General features: G+C 29.0%; 1 protein-coding gene across 3 annotated transcripts; it reads left to right on the top strand.

Annotated features, from left to right (window-relative positions):
• The first annotated feature begins 5,019 nt into the window (after positions 1-5,019).
• On the top strand, positions 5,020-17,588 carry LOC145832718 (hexokinase-2-like). 3 transcript variants are annotated; one of them, XM_082940033.1, is made up of 11 exons: positions 5,020-5,123; positions 5,475-5,792; positions 6,048-6,167; positions 6,326-6,421; positions 6,845-6,944; positions 8,140-8,323; positions 8,577-8,732; positions 9,792-9,848; positions 12,100-12,233; positions 15,846-16,102; positions 16,552-17,588. In XM_082940033.1, exons 1-11 carry the CDS (start codon positions 5,070-5,072, stop codon positions 16,561-16,563), a joined length of 1,488 nt encoding a protein of 495 aa, XP_082796159.1. In that variant the 5' UTR covers positions 5,020-5,069; the 3' UTR covers positions 16,564-17,588. The 3 variants fall into 3 exon arrangements, with proteins under 3 accessions (XP_082796159.1, XP_082796157.1, XP_082796160.1); XM_082940031.1 differs by lacking the exon at positions 6,845-6,944 and adding an exon at positions 7,380-7,482; XM_082940034.1 differs by lacking the exons at positions 6,845-6,944; positions 9,792-9,848 and adding an exon at positions 7,380-7,482.
• Positions 17,589-17,809: the final 221 nt, after the last annotated feature.

The following is a 17,809-nucleotide window of genomic DNA, read 5'->3' on the forward strand; positions in this document are numbered from 1 at the left end:
ATTTTTGTTGTGTGTTTTTTTGTAGTTTAATTCAAATTTGTAGTTAGCTATTTTTAAATCAGTTTGGTAGTCTTGTTTTATATATTGAAATTAATCTTTGTATTATACAGTTAATAGTGTTTAATCAAATGTTACTAGTGATTAGTTTAGGAATTTTCAATGTTGGATCTATTTAATTCTTTTATAAAAAGTATGTCATAAATCGGTTTTATAAAAATGAAAATATGTGTTGATACCAAAATTTTTATTTTTGACTGATGCTAATTTTTATCTATCTTTCACATTTATAGCAACTCTATCTGTAAACTTTTTTGAATTGTTTAAACTGTTTACTGTTTTAAAAATCTGTTTAAGCTCTGAAACGTTTGTAAACATTTTAAACATAATTATTTATATTTTTAATCGATATATTTAGCTACTTTATCAACTTAGTTAAAAAAAAAAATGTGCTTAAGCCTTTTAAATAATGTTTTTCTACCTTTCTCTCTGTAGATTTATAATACATATGTATAGTATTAAAGATAATACAAAAAAACTTTAACTAGAAAAGGTTGCTAACAGTGTATGAAAGTTATGAAATTAAGTTAATTTTTCTTTGTTTGTTAGGACATTGTACATTAAAACTTTTGTTTTATGTAGTATGTTGTTAAACCTAAAACCCATTTCAACTACTAGATCATAAAATAAACAAAGTTATAAAAATGGTAGAAACAAGAAGGACAAAAGAAGCAGAAAGACTTAAAAATATGATGAAGCAAGTTAGTTATGTTGTTTACATGTATATATATATATATATATACTCAAAACAACTTATGCAAAACAAGCAAATTTAGGATTATTTATTATAATTATCTACTAATATGCTGAATAAGTATAGTTTTGAGTTAATGGTAGTGCTTATTTAATGATCCTTTTTTACAATATTGATTTTATTGTATTTAAAAAAAGTAATTTTCAGCTAAATTTTTCAAAGTTACTTATATAATGCTAAGAACTCCTAGTGTTAAATATTGATAAGCACCAAGTATTTGTTTTCTGTGTTCTGAAACATAGAAATATCATTAAGTTCATAGGTATTGTAAACATTTAAATACAATTTTTCATAAACATTTTTTAAAGTTGATAAAGTATTTACATGCTACACAGTTTTTAATTTGGTCAGTTGTGCACACGTTTTAATTTTTACATAAGATTTGTATGAATAAGTGTACCAAGTACTTAAATTGTTGTTTTCAAATTTTAGTATTTTAATAGATGTATGCAGTTAGTTTGTTATAGTATTTTGTACTTTTGTGAAAGTTTAACCCAAAATTTTGTTTATGTAACAATTTCTTTGTTGTTTTTTTAAATTAACACATATAAGTATAAGTCGTATGTTTTTTCTTATCTAGAAAGATGTTTTGATTTTTATAGAAATGTGTTTAATTAGTAAGGTATTGCACAAAAGTGTTTTTAGACAATAAACTATATATAAACTTACAAAGTAAATAATTTTTATCTTGAGTTTTAAATTGGACTAAGCAAATAGTTACATGACAACTCAAATTCCGAAAATTTAAATTCTTAAAAAATATCCAAGAGACCATATCTCAAAAGGTAACATATACTTTTAAAAAAATACATATGTTGGACAAATTAGTATATACAAACCATTTGTTCTTTTTTGCAAAATATTAGATAGTTTTTGAGATATTTAAAAATTACTATATTTTTAAACATATTTTACCCATATCTCAAAAAATAGTTAAAATTTTGCAAAAACAAAAAAATATGGCCTGTAGATATAAATAAGACCTACATACGTATTTTAATTTTTTTTTAAATATATGTAACTTTTTGAGACATGGTCTCTTGGATATTTTTTTTAGAGTTTGATTTGTTAGAATTCGAATTGTCATGCACACAAGCAAATAGTTTTAATAATTTTTATTTTTTATTTATGATATTAAAAGTAATTACTTTATTTATATTTTTACATATAACTTACTTTGCAAAGTTTTTTTTTTATTTGTCAAAACAATTTTTTTTGAAAAAACCTTTTAAAAAATCAGAAAACATTTAAACTGTCTCATTATTGCTAAAATAGTCTTTAAATTTATTTTTTATTTTCCTTTCAAACTTTGAACACTTAGGGGTACTGTTACTGTTAGTAATTTTACTAAACCACTAAAATTAATAGTTTTTATACTTTAATGAGAGTTATTAATAAAAACTATAGTTGTTTATTTGTATAATTTCTTAGAAGTAAAAGTTAATCTGATTATTAAAAAGTAAAAGAAAAAAAGTTTTTGGTTTTTCTATAATTTTAGAAACTTTTTATTTAGTTTTTATATAAATGAAAATAAGTTATGAATTAAAGTTAGACTATTTTTTACTTTTAATTGATCAGTTTTTCAGCAAGCAGTCGAAAGTATAAAGATTATAAGTACTCTAAGGTTACATAACATAAATTTATTCAAACCTGATTATTAAGCCTTAGATTATGATTAGCGTAAAATTTCTACTTAGACTCAAGTAAGTTTTTACGATAACTTATGACTAATAGTTTTTATCTAATCTTTTTTTACTGTATTTTTTTTATAAATTCTTATTATTTTAGCAAAATCTACAGCAAAAATAATTTGTATACTTTTAATAATGAACTAATTATTATTTCTATTTATTATAAGTCAAATTAAGTTAAGTAAACTAGCTATTTTAACTTAATTTATATAATATACGAAAGAAGTTAATATAGAAATTTTCAGTATCTCATTACTTAATTAGTATATTATTAATAAACGTTTAATCTGTATACATGTGTATAAATATGAAAGCAAAATATTCCATTGCATAAAATGAAAACTTTGTATAAAAGCAAACATAAGTTTTTAAGTTGAAACAAATGTTTATTTTTATAAAAACTTTTGTTTTTTAGTTTTTAATTTTAGTTCAACTACACTTGAAAGACTTAGTTTTAATAAATTTTATTATTTTTACTATTTTTACTATTTTTTATTTTAGTTGCTTTGTATGCAATTTAATAACTTGTATTTAACGTAATGAAAGATAATTGTATTGCATTAGAAATATTATCACTTTAATTTGATGACTATCATCTTTTATCTATCGAGTAATGACTAAAACATTTTAAACTACTATGCTAAATATCCTTAACACTCTATTTACATCATGACAAAGTTAAAATTTTATATTTTTGATAAAATATAGTAAAACATACTTTTCAAGCATTTATGGTATTTAAAAATTTAGAAATAAAAAAAATTGCAACTTTTTTAAATTTCTTTTGTTGCCTTATTTGCTTATCCAATAATCAGGAGTTATAAAATAAAAAGATAATTATGAGTGATTAAAAGAATGTCGTTTTAAAATAAAAAGTTATCTTTTATTTTTGATGACCTCAACACCTGCGATGTAACTTTCTTTAAATCGTTTAATTATTAATTTTCTACTTTACTTTTTGTTTACAAAACGCAATTTGTTGCATTGCTTAGTCATAAAGTACTACAAAGTAAAGTATTTTTTAATCTATTATTTAATACGAATCAGTTAAAATCCGTTTAAATTCAAAGATCTGTTACCAAAAAAAGTATATTTCAATCCAAAATTATTATTTTTTGATATTTTAAAGTGTATCTTTATATTAAGCTATAATCAGTTTAATGCAAATTGCATGCATCCAGTTAAGCCCACTAAAATGCTACTGAGTTGATATTGGAAGTGATTGCAATATTTTAACTGTCATGCGCTTTAGCAATTGTCATGCGTTTTGTTAATTCTGCTACATTTTCGCTTAATTGGAGCATGCTAGACACTTAATGTTTCCAATTTTGAAATTGCAAAAGAGTAGTAATTTGACTTTAGCTAGTAGTTATTTGCTTTCTAATTTTTAATAAGTTCAGTTTGAAGCTAAGAGTAAAACTAAATATTTTTTAATTTTAGAATAAAAGACAGCTTTTATGCTATAACTGCTTCTCAAATCTTAGTTTACTAATGTAGTTAGGTTTTGACACTTTAAAAACTCTTTGTTTGAAATAATTTAACCTATTGTTAATTGGCCATCCTAACCAATTTTTAGTCCCTAAGCCATGAAGTAATTATCATATTCGACCGCTTACATAAGCAACTCGTATTAAAATTTCTTTGTTGAATGGAAAAATCACCTTTAAGTTATTTAAAGTAGCGCGAAATCACAAGACACAGGCTCACAACTTTTCCCGAGCCACCGTTCGCAAAAGCCAAATTGTGCGGCTCGAAAAACTGCTCGTGCAAATGCGTCACAGTTTTACTCAGCGATTTTGCTCGCCTGTGATTGGCTGAAATCTGAAATAGCTGAAACGCCCACTTAGCTGCTTCTCGCTTTTTTTGTTCATATAGAGCGAGCTTTGTGCTTTTTTATTTCAGTTTGTATGCTCAGCTCTTAGCAGTGCGATAGTATTGATCTGTAGTTTTACTACTCTTGTTCGAGTTATAAATAAAACTTTAATATTTAAATTAGTTTGTAGTAGTAGTAGTGTTTATGAGCTGATAGCTTATTTCAGTTGTTGTTTTAATCCATTTTTAGTAATTAAAAATGTTTTACAGAGAATGTACAAAACTAGCGTTTTTGATAAATCTTGTTTTAGCATTACCTCTATATATTTTTTTAGTTAGAAGTAGTTTAGGTTATAATACAATATATGAGTCATGTTAAGTTATGAAAAGTTAAAAAATTGCTGTGAATGAAACAGTTTGTAGTGACACTGGAATGTTATGCATGTTCAACTTCTTAAGCTAAAATTTTAAATATTTTATGGTAAAATATTTTAAGGAATTAAACAAAAATTTATAAGTAAAATAATTAAATTTTAGTACTTTTATACAAGATATACTACGTTATTGCATTACTAATAGCTAATTAAAATAAGTATTTATTCTAATCAAATTAAATACAAAAAAATTAGTGTTGCTTTTTAAAGCTAAAAGTTACTATAAAATAATTCATTATGTATTTATGCATAAGTAATCTTTTAATATTAACAGTATTTATAAGTTTCGTTACAAGTTACATTATAAGCAACTATATTAAAATGGCTACTACTCAAAAAGGTAAAAGTAACCTTGATCAAGGTCTTGAAAGTCAAGTAAGTTATTTTTCAGCTCAGTGAAATTTTTATATGATTTTTAAATAAATTAAATAAGTTATATTAAATTTTATGATAGCTGTTTTTTTTAGCTACGTGTAAGATTTTAAGTTTTTACCTTTGCTCTTCAATGTTATAATAAAATATTATTTACATAAAAAGAACAAAAATAAAAAGTTGAAGCCAATAAAACAAGTAATATATATAGTACTCATGTAATAGTATTTATATATAAATTACAACCATAACTACTACAACGCTAAATGCATACCAAATACTTATTACTACTCTATTCCGCTTAAAGTATGCTATAACCCTAACTAATTTCTCAATTCGGATTCCAAAACTCAGGTGCAGGAAATGGAGCAGAGGTTCCACTTGGGAGTCGAGGGATGCAGGGAGGTGATGAACAGGATGCGGATGGAGATGGACAAGGGGCTGAACAAAGAGACCAACCCCTCGGCCAAGATCAAGATGATCCCGTCCTACGTCACCGCGCTGCCCGACCAGACCGAGCGCGGCAACTTTCTGGCGCTCGACCTGGGCGGCACCAACTTCAGGGTGCTCCACGTCAACATCACCGACCCCGTCGACGGCCAGCCCAACATCGAGATGGACTCGCAGATCTACAAGATGCCGGAAAGCGTCATCACCGGAGACGGAGAGAAAGTTTGTGATTGATTTTATGTGTATTGTTATAGTGTTTTTTTGTTAATATTTATGACAGTACAATAGTTTTTAATTCAGGAGTTCGTGATTAATATAAAAAACATTTCCTAGACTTTCATAGTGCAGTATAGCTTTGAATAAAAAAGCTGTTGTAAAAAAATTAAAATACTTCCTACTTATAATGATCAAGTTACATTAAAGTATCAGTTTAATAAATAAACTTCTTGCAGCTTTTTAATGAATTTTTTTCAACAGTTGTTCGACCACATTGCTGATTGCATGAGCGACTTTCTCAACAGACTCGGATTGTCAAAGACCCTTCTTCCAGTCGGGTTCACTTTCTCCTTCCCATGCAAACAAGACAGTCTCGACAGTGTGAGTTGACAAAAGTTTAAATTTGAAAAATTAATATTAAATTCCTGGATGTACAAAACATTGCTGTTTGTGCTAATTTGATTTTCAAGTTTTCTACAACAAACAAGTTCAAGAGTAAAATCTGATGTTCTGTGTCTTTACATAAATATGTTTTGCAGGCATCTCTGATCACTTGGACTAAAGGATTCTCGGCAGCCGGAGTCGAGGGCAAGAACGTCGTGACAATGTTGAAAGAGGCCATTGCTAGACGCGGGGTGAGTATTTATGTGTATATAAAAAAAAAAGTTCATTATTAACATTAGCAATGTAAAACAATAGTAAGTAATAACAATGTAATAGCTACAAATATTATACGTCAAAGAATTACGTTATAAAAAAATTAGAATTATATTTGATACAAATATAATTGTTACTGAAGATCATTAAATAAATTGGAAGTATTGTTTTGTAACGCAATTCTTTGAAATACAATATTTGTATTTATTTCTTCGAAACCAAGATAAAAACTCAAAATTGTTACACTTAAAACTAAAAGAACTATCAACTTAATAGCAATGTGAATATTGTAAGATATTGCAGTTATCTTAACAGTAAGATATAGATAAACCAATCTTGCTGTTAAGATAAACAGTTTGAACCACAATTAAGTTGTTGTAATAAGCAAACATTATAACAAGGACATGCAATGCAACGTGGTTGCCGTGGTAAATGACACAGTAGGAACCCTGATGTCTTGCGCCCACTCCGTAGAAGAATGCCAAATCGGTCTCATTGTCGGTACGCACACAGAAAGTTTTATACAAAAAAATTGCATGGCCTTGGCACACTAACACCCATATTTTTTTAGATAATTAATACTGTTTAGGTATGATGTCGCATCAAATAAAAAGGCGTAGTTTTTGATACAAACTCCTTTTTATTTTGATGTTGTCTAGCATGCTGTTGGTGATTACACAGCAATTAATTCAAAGTAATTAATTAGTTTGGAGACAGCTTGCTTCATTACATCAATTTTTTTTTACTTTGATAAAAAAGCAACAGTTTAACACATTTTAATTTATTTGTTTCATTGCATTATAAAAAATTTTTATTTTGAAAAACAAACACTGCGCTTTAAATTAAGAAAAAAAAAACGTAATTCAATTTACACTGACGCGAGCTGTCTCCGCGCGTAGAATGCAAGCAGCGTGGTGTGATTATTTTGTTCTGTAGGAACTAAACACGCCGATAATAGCAGTGGTCAACGACACGGTGGGAACTATGGTGTCTTGCAGCTTCACCCAGAACAAGCCGTGCTCCATCGGCTTGATCATCGGTAACGTGATTTGGTGTTTTGTGCTATGGCAAAGTAGTTTGATGTTGATTTTAGAATCGTAATCGTTTTGGTTGAGTTGAAATGCGTTTGATTATTTTTGATCACGAAAATAGTTTATTTCAGTTTATATAATTTTTGTGAAAGAATGTTTTAAATGGTTTAAAGAAAATTGCTTTTAAATCAACATTTTTCATGTTTTTCAATCATCATCAGTATGTGTTTGTTTAATTTAAGTGAAGACGAACTTAAAAAACCCTAGTTAAAACACTGTTTAAATATTAACCAATCAAACAACTTGTTTTCATTGAACATGTATATAGCATGCTTTTAATTTCATCATAAGTGTGAAGTTAATGTAGTTGTTTTGTGTATACTAATTTACTTTAAACATATTTTAAATGAAACTACTTTACTTTTTTTTGAACAATTTTTTAAATACAATGAGTTGAAGTTTACTATTTAACCAAAAAATTAAGAGCTTCAAAGCAACAAAATAAACTTTAAAAAAATTCTTAATATGAATAAATCTGTTTGTAACATGGATACAAGTGAACTATTCATTTTCAAAGAGCTAACAAAAGATTAACTTAATTAAAAACAAACCTAAACTCAACCAACATCAAAAGCGTCTAACCAAACCTGATTATGACGCAACAGGCACTGGCAGCAACGCGTGCTACATGGAAAAGTCGGCCAACGTGGGAACGTGCGACGTTGAAGACGAGGACATGTGCATCAACATGGAGTGGGGAGCTTTCGGCGACGACGGAGCTCTCGAGGATTTCAGAAACGATTACGACAGGACGGTGGACACCACTTCCATCAACAAGGGAAGACAGCTGTTAGTCTACCTCGTTCGTGTTGGATAGCAATCTTTTTTTACTATTCAGCATTAAAGAAAATAATTATTGAATTTAAGACCTAATATTAGAATAAATTCTTTTAGAGATTAGCTGGTTACTACAAGCTTGTAAAGACTGTATGTATACATGTTTAGCTTAGACCAAAGTAGCATGAATAGTAACAAATGTGATGTTCAAAAGTTTTCAAGGTAAAACACTTAAGAACTTTCATTCCAACATTCCAACACACAGATTTGAGAAGATGATCAGCGGTATGTACATGGGAGAGATCGTCAGACTGGTCTTGTGCGAACTCTGCAACAAGGGAGCATTGTTCGGCTGCAAGAAATCCCCTGCGCTCAACACTTACGGAAAATTCGAGACTTCCTTCGTTTCACAGATCGAGGGGTGAGTTTTCAAATAAAATAGAAATTAGTTATACACTTAATTTCGTGTGACCTAGTTTAGCAGCCTCTAATCAACATGGTATTTTAGTAAATCGAGATAAAAGTTGTAAGGCATGCACGTCTTGGTGTTCACTTCACACGCAAATGAGTGTTTCACTGAAGACTAACTGCTAAAGATGAGGCTTGATCCCGCGCAGCACACACATAGCAGGTCTTGCCGAGGAGTAGAAGACCTGTGTGTGCCGTCTGCGCGGGTTCAGACTGTTTTTTTTTAACAAAAATCATTTTAAGCGGGCAATTAAGTCTCACTTGATTGTCGTTCGACAACTTTTTTGTTCAGTTTTGTGCTGATAGCTTAACACACATTTTTACCTTCGAAGATTTTAACCATTTGCTTCGAGTTTTAAACTAACTTGTTTTAAAATGGTCAACCAAAAAATGTTCTAATAGTTTTGCTGTAAATTCTATCATGTTAAAAGTTTTGCAATCGTTCAGAGCTCAGTTAACGCCCACCGGCTCTTTAGAGCAGAAATTCGGAAACTTGACAGCCAGCCCCAGAAGACGTAGTCCCAAAGAGACAGAGTAAGTAGAGTGCGGGAACTTTATAAATTGGCAAAGTACTTAAAACAGTCTTTGCAATACCCCTCTTTCGGGTTTTTTGAATTTTGATCAAGTCGAGCAAAATTCGAGCGTTTTTTATTACGAACAACATTAGAATTTAATGTTTGTTTAAGCGTGGTTGAAAGTTTAAAGTTCTTCAAATAGAGAGTCGTTCTATAATGAAAACTATATTTGAAAATGTACAAAAGTATGTAAGTTAGATTTCTGTACTTAAAACTTAAAGTCCATAGGTAGTAAAAACAAATACCACATAAACCAACGTTGACAGATATGCGCACTGCTGTTTAAGGTTTCAGTTTTGTGGGCATATAAGGTCATAAAAATAACTTGTGTTTAATTTTTCTATGTACTATTTTTTTTTGCCATTTTAACCCATCTGCAATTTTTCGTCTTTTTTATTCGAAATTTTTCAAAATTTTTAACTATTATGACGTCATAGGGATGCCTTGTACATGCGAAGATACATGGAGGCCCAGCAGCACGGTCATGACAATTGGTCAGTTTCAAATTAGCATCACAGCTTGATTTGCTCTAACTGATTACTTATGCACACTTTTAACACAAGTATAATTTAGCATTGGCGGCCCTGGTATGAATGTTTCAATACTGGGGCCGCCCCCCTTTTAGGGTGTGTGGCTAACAGTAGAGGTGTGCTGTGTTTGGCCGTGAATTTTTTATAATGCATATAGCGGGGCAATAATTGTAGTGAAAAGCGTAATTTAAGCTCTGTTAATTTTTAGAGGAACTATCATTAAAGCGTTCAGTTTTTGGAGCTTTTAGTGTATTTCAGGTGTATTTGACTAACTATGTAATAAAAGTAGTTGCTTTTCAAACGGTGAATATGGGTTAAAGTTAAAATAACTTACAATGAAAGGTGCAAGCACTGGTGTTTTTGTTAAACTACTTGCGTTTTCATTCAAAAAACATCAATCTTTAATGCAAAATTTTTTAAGTTGTGACAGACATTTTGAATTGTCTTTTCAAGCATTCAATATTGTGAAAACTATTTTTATAAACTGCATGCTCATATTGTAAGGTTTTAATGCATGGTGTGAACTATTTGGAAACTGTTAAACATTATGTTGTTCTAGTTTAAAACATATCAACAAAGTATTTTTATTTTGTAACATTCAAGTTTAACTTAAACAATTTTTATAATTATATTTTTATAATAAATTTAAAGAAATATAAAATATAAAAATAATCGAATTAAATTATAAATGTTATAGCTTTTGATCAACCTAATTATAGTTTAAATAATTATTTTTATCAGTATGAAAATGTTGCACATATTACATAATAAACATTGCTATCATGCAAATGTTATCGAGTAATGCAAATTTATCATTAACTGATAGTCAGTTGAATCATGGGCGTTGCATAGGCTTGAGTCATTGCAAGCTTCTCATTGGCTCACAATTTCGGTAGCAGCCAATTAAACTCTATCAAATTGCCTGTGATTTCTTATCACTTCGCAACATGCAATATATGCAAATGACGCGCGTTTTTTCTTAAACTCCTTTTTTGTAAAGTTTATCACCTTCTGGTTGTTAATTTATTTTTTGAATTTTTCAGACAGTACTCTGTTGAAGTTGTGTGGAGGTATAGAAAAATTAATTTAATTCTTTCAATTAAGTTTTTAAAAAATTATTTTATTTAAAATTTTTTTGTTAAATCAAAATTATTATTTTATAACGTTAGACAAACAAATTTTTGTACACAATTATTGAAAATGGAGTTTTGTTTGTTTTCGCCGGTCAAAGTCCTTTTAATTATGATACAACTTTCCAATAATCAAGTAAATTTGTTTCAACAAAAGTAACGACTTAAAAGATGATACTAAGAATTCAAATGTTTGCATTTTACCTTAAGTAAATATATGAAAAGTACAATAACCTAAAACTTAATTAAATAACCTTTAGCCAATTAGATTATGTCACCTACAAGAAATAATGTTGTATAGATTATTTTTACTTCTATAATGAAAAAACGTTTGTTTTTAACAAAAAAAACTTTTATAGATAATTATATAAAACATGTTTTGTAAAAGTAAACTAAAATTTTAAAATTTTCAGAAAATAATAAATTTATGATTTCTGATTAATGACACATTTGATTATAAAAATTCTTTAAAATAAGACGAAAGCCGCGAAAAACACTTTAAGCTATAAGAACACTTTTTAGCCACAAAAATAAATTGTTAATGATTAATTCATGGAGAAATTTTTTACAGAATTTTAATGAAAATAACCTTTATACGTACATTTCTTGATTTGACTGGTTTTTATTAACAAATTTATCATTTAAAATCTTATCATTGCTCATATTTTATTTTGCTGATTAACCTGATGATTATGATTTTTTTTTTACAATCGGTGACTATTTTGCAATTTGTAATTAATTTTTTTGTAATGTTTAATTTGTAACAAAATTTTTTTTTAAGTAAAAGTTTTCAGTTTGTGTGTGTGAAAATTTTTTATGCATTTATTTAAAAACAAATGTCTTTAAAAAAAAGTACATGTTTATAAGTTTAAAATTAATTTGTTTTCAAGAAAGTTTTTACCATGTTTTTTTATTTACTTCCATAGCAAGTTATTTAACATTTTAAGATTAAAATAACATTTAAAACAACCTTAACTTTTATTAGAATTAGAATTTATTCAATTATAAATATAAACTCCGTGGTTGAACTAAAGTTTGTAAACAGATATAAATACAATTCAATAATTTAACAACTCATGAAACAGCACGAGCGACATGACAGCCACGCAGAACGTACTGGCCTCATTGGACCTGCTCGAGGCGAACAGGGCGGACTGCGAGGTGGTGACCCGGGTTTGCCAGGCCGTTTCGAGGAGGGCGGCTTACCTTTGCGCTTCCGGTGAGTTGTTTTGATTCGTCGTTGAAAATTTAATTGCTGTTTTGAAACAAGTATTGTTCAGTAATGCAGATCATTTAACAAAAAAATTAATAAGAAATTTTTGTTTGTAAATTTAAATGTTGTTTTGAAACAAATATTTTTCAGTATTTCAGGAATGCAGGTCATTTTACTAAAACAGTCATAAAAAAAAATTTTTGTAGACAATATTAACTTAAAATACAACCGATTAAGCGTAGGCAAAGTAAACATATAAACAAAAGAAGTGGTAAGTTTGTGACCAAATAGTGGAATTTCTTTTGATATTTTGAAACAAATATTTCCAGTATCTCTTAGGAACTTAAAGTATGCAGGTCATTTGACTAAAAATTCCCATAAAGTATAAACGTACTACAAACTTTTTAATGTAAAAGATTATCTGACAGCGTATAGGAAAGTAAACAATTAAGCAGTAAACAATGTTTAGTTTCTTCTTGAAAAAATTTAAACGATTTTATGTTAAAGTTTATGATATTGTGCTGTCTAAACGTATTAACGGATGTAAAAAAACACAAAATACTAAATGTCATGTGATATCCTTTCAAGTATTTTTATTTCAAATTCGTCTCTTTTGTACATACTTTCAACTATATTTTACAAAGCTGCTATCAAAACCATTATGCTGGGTCAAGCCCAAGTGGCTATTAAAAATACGTTTTGTAGTGCTGTTTAAGAGCGCGTAGTGATTTTTGCTTTATAAACAGAAGTATTTAACCTTTAGTTACCTTTTTTAACTAGTAGTCGCGTTCATGATCAAATAGTTTAAACTCCTTTTGTGTTTTGAATAAACTTTTTATCTTTCGCACAAAACCGAGTGGGCAAAATTGTTTTGAACTTTATAATCGCTTCCTTGCTGCAAACCGATGAACTCAATTTACTTAATTGAAAGTTAATCACTTGGCTCATTTTTGCAATGCATGACCATGACGAAATGGTCAGCTGACTTGCGAAATGTACAATTAGTTGCACTTTATTGTGAAACAATATCTTGCGCGCAGCAGTTGTTTGAATTAGGTCAAGCTTAATAGGCAGTCCCGAATCACTTGATGCAACACACATCGTACATTCTCGCATACTTCGCTGAGCACATGATATTCAGCGTCACGTGACTTGAACATGTGGTTAAATACAGTTGCTCGCTAACACCATGGCCTTGAGCGGCTTGAAAACTTGTCAAAGCATGTGGCCAGTTTGTGCAACGCTGGTTTCTTGGAAAAGTTGCTTGTGCGTCACACCAACCTCGGATATTAACGTCTTTAAAAAAGTTGGAATAAGTTTCACATTGGTTTGCGAGCAAACATTGGCTGTTTGCTCGCGCACAATGCATGCACATTTCCATTCAACCGCGAGCGGTGCGATGGAAAATTTTGTGGAAATTTCTGCTCAACTGCCTCTAAGCGCGTGTTTATGTTATTCGAGCTTTTCCTTTCCAAACTATTTTGCTGGTCTTGTGAGCACTGTAAGACTAGCTTGTTTTTTGTTGGCATACGTTTCTTGAAAATTTTTCCGTGAAGCTTAAAAATTGTAAATTTAATGTTTTTTGTAAACAAACAATGTTTAGTTTTTTTATCTTTGTTGTTATAGATAAGAGTATGTAGTTTGTATTATATTCTGTAGTTCAAATAAGTTTGAACATTAAAAAAAAATCATAGCTTTAACACAAATAGTTTTTCATAGGGATTTATCTCAACATTTTTATTAACTTATCATCTATGTATCTAAAAGAACAACATTTTTAAAAAACAGTTACATAAAACCAGTTTAATTAGTTTTTATTTTGTTATTTTAAACAAACAAATTTTTTATAACATACTTTAAAGAACTACAAGCAAATTCACTTATTTGTTAAATACTTATGTGTCCATCTCGTTGTTAAATAATTAAAAAATTATTAATAACCAAAAAAATTATTATTTACTAACTACTTTGCAATTTAAGTAGCTGCAAAAAGGATATTTTTTACAGACTTTTTAAATCAGCTAAATAATTGCTATTTATGCATGGAAAAAATAACAAATGTGTTGTTCCTAAAAATTCCAGCTTGTTTACGATTTAACGCGGTTTTCATACCTAAAAACAGGTTACTTATTAAAACTCAGATCTCAAACAAATCTTAAGCATTAAGCAGCAATTACGTGTCTCGTGCCCTAGGGCGGAACGTATAACGTGGTAACATTGAATAAACTCGAAAATTGCAGTACAACCTGCTTGTATAAGGCTTGTCTTTAAATAACCACATTTCTCCGAATTACTGTGTTGTCATTGGCCCGTTTTCAAAGGTGTATTTTTCGTGTCGAATTTGCGGCCCAAAATGCAAAACCAGTTTCACATTTCCAAATTGAAATTCTTATTCTCTTCCCTTCACACTTCTTGCAAACTTTATGGCATGGCACTTATTGTTGAGCGATCTATTTTTATCCGTTGGCCTTTTAATAATTCATTGAATTGAAAAGTATGCAGCTCTCCCGTGGAAAAGTTCCGCCCATATGTAAGCTGCAGAACAAGTTTTATGACATAACAAAAATGATAATCTCAAACCATAATATCTTTCCGATTATTATATATGATAGTAAAATAAGCATAAATACTTTGTCTATTGTTTGTTGTAAAAGCTAGGATTTAAAAAGCCAATAGTTTAGATAAACACTTAAATTACTTTAATAATTTTAAACCTTGGTTTAAACGGTTGGTATAATTCAACATGAATTTTTAATGAAGTGAAAGTCACATTTTAGGGCGGGAACACGCTGACCAATAGGAATCGAGCGTTTTAATTGTTGTTGTTTATACGTAGGCTTTCCCCTTCCATGCCTTAATATTCAATTGTGACGTGTGAGGCATGAGAAAGCCGTTTTGCGTTCCCAAGTCAGTGTGACGTCACAATGTAGTATTAATTCAAAGGCTTTGAACTTAAATTGGTTGTAATCTATTGTGCGTTTTTACATACGTATTTATTTCGCACTAATTTTAAAATTAGCTTTTATGTATTTAAAGTTTATTAATTTACATACTGTAAAACGTATATGATATTTATAAATTTTAATACGTTTTTTTTTTTGAGTATGTTAATTAAAGTTAAATTTTATTAAAGTTTAGCTAGTATTTTTTAATCATTTCACATTTTTTATTTTAATTAATAGAGCTTTGTAATGTTTAAATTAATCACTATACCAAATGTTTGTTATCAATAATTCTTAAAACTACAACATAATCTCAAGAAATTTGGGTACATACTAACATTTTTGTATATTTCACCCATTGAAAAAATCTTGGAGACCTACGTAAAAATGTACAATTGTAAAATGACCATTTAAACGTTTACCAAAATATTATACAAAAGTATAGCAATGAGTACTGGTAAAACACATTACTAATATTCCCAAAAAAAAAGTTGCAAGTAAAAAAGCTGTAAAAACCCTAGATCAAAACTATATTAGTACAAACTAGTCGCAACCATTCCACTCAAGAATACCAGCTAAACACAAATACAGTAATGAGCACTTATCCTTAGTGAAGCAAGCTACTGATAACCCTCAGTAATTAAAGACAAACCAGTCAACAAAAACCCACACACAGGAATATCGGCGGTGGCGCACAAGATAGCGGAGAACCAGCGCCAGTCGGGCCGCGTCAAGCAGGGCGAGAGGTGCCACATCACGTGCGGCGTGGACGGCACGGTGTACAAGAAGCACCCCACCTTCGCCGACCTCATGGACCAGATGACCAGGCAATTATGTGACGACTCCAACATAGAGGTGGAGTTCGCGCTGAGCTACGACGGAAGCGGAAAGGGCGCCGCGTTGGTGACCGCCGTGGCAGACCGCCTGTTGAAGGTTTGTCGTTTGATTGAAGCTCTGTTTTGTTTTTTTGATTATTTAATATATTCGGTTAAATGTTTTTTTTAAGTTTTATTTTGGGAGTTGGTTTTTTTAATTGACTGCTGTTATTTTTTACAAAAGTAAAATAAAAAAATTGGTATGTTCTACATATTCTAAAAAACAATGTTAGCCTAAAAAAAATTAAATAAATAAAGATCTGTAAAATGTAAACTTAATAAATAAAAGTCGTTCACAGTAATAGCATCTTAAAGTTGTGATTTTTTGATAAAATGTCAACTATAAATGAAGTTCTGTCACGATTTAATTGAATATATAGTCTAGTAGAAATATATTTTATCACGACCTTCTTAAATCTTGAAATGTTATACTTTTATATAACAGCCAAAAGTTTTGTGGCTTCTCAAACATTAATGATTTATACTCAATGACAAATTCGCTTGCAGGCAAAGCAATGATCTCTCATCTTCTACAAAATTTTCCGCAAGTTTTCCGATGACGTCATCAACCAACCATCAGCTTACGTAACGATGCACTATGACGTCACAACTGTTCCTCAGACTCTTTTCAACTTTTTTTTCTAGTATTGTTCAATAATAAAAAACGCTTATCATCATTTTCTTAGTTTCGCTATGTATATTTCACAAAACTTTCAAATGCACAAATCAAAATATAAAATTTGCTTTTTTATAAAAGTTTAAAACTGTTGTTCTTTTTTTACAACTTTTTAAAATCAAATTTTTTTCAACAAGGGCAAAAATGAAATGATGTCTTGAGTTTTTTTATGGCTGGCTCCGCATTTTCTGTACAAAATAATAATATACACAAAATTAAAAGCGGTGCTTTTTATTTAATATTAACTAATTTTCATGCGTTTCATATTTATTACGTCAAAAACAGATGCTATATATACATATACAATTGTTTAGAGCTGCTTTAAATAAAAAATAATCGATGGATTTGTTACTGAAAGAATATTTAATTTTTTATGCTTGGAATAGTTTATAAAGGATTTGATGAGCAATTAAGTGATTTGAAAAATATAATGAATTTTTATTTTTGAAACCGTTTAAAAAATATTGCTATTAGTGAGTCGGTTTATTGCATTTAATTGTACTATTTCACCTGGATGATATTTCAATGCAAGTTTCACTATCTGTAAAAAGAAATACGTTTTATTATTAAGGTTTATTTGAGTTTAAGTTCCTTGTACGTTTTAACAAGATATTTTCAAAAGTTTTCAATAGATGTTACACTTTATATACTTTGTTTTTCTTAGTTTTATGATGCAAACACATTATTTATTGAACATTATGATGCATATTTCTGAAGTATATTCTTGCATTTTACGTGAATTTATTTAATTTTATCAAATAAAAGTCTTAAACTTAGTATAAACTGTTAATTTTAAATTTTATTCTTAAGTGATTCAGTTTTTTATTTTTTAAAGTTTTCTAAAAAGTAATAAATAGTTTAGCGAGTATATTTAATTTTTTTAATAGAATAGTTATCAATTAGTTTCTTTACGTTACTTTTGTAAAATAAAGATTATTTACTTTTTAAACAAGTAAAAAATAATAACAAAATTGTAGTTTTACTATACATCATACTAAACTACTTTTTACTTTTTATTCAACTTAAAAATGAACTTGGGCCGCCTTTTAACAAGTTCTGTAAAAAATGAAAAATACTGCTTAAGTTTGT

This window comes from Thalia democratica, chromosome 3 (genome assembly GCF_965202585.1).
Source record: "Thalia democratica chromosome 3, ktThaDemo2.hap1.1, whole genome shotgun sequence".
NCBI classification, from domain to species: domain Eukaryota; kingdom Metazoa; phylum Chordata; class Thaliacea; order Salpida; family Salpidae; genus Thalia; species Thalia democratica.

Excerpts from the sequence above, each read along its gene's own strand:
- LOC145832718 (XM_082940031.1), top strand. The coding sequence starts at position 5,070 with ATGGCTACTACTCAAAAAGGTAAAAGTAACCTTGATCAAGGTCTTGAA. Across the intron at positions 5,124-5,474 it reads ATCAAGGTCTTGAAAGTCAA|GTGCAGGAAATGGAGCAGAG; the intron begins GTAAGTTATTTT and ends TCCAAAACTCAG. Across the intron at positions 5,793-6,047 it reads TCACCGGAGACGGAGAGAAA|TTGTTCGACCACATTGCTGA; the intron begins GTTTGTGATTGA and ends TTTTTTCAACAG.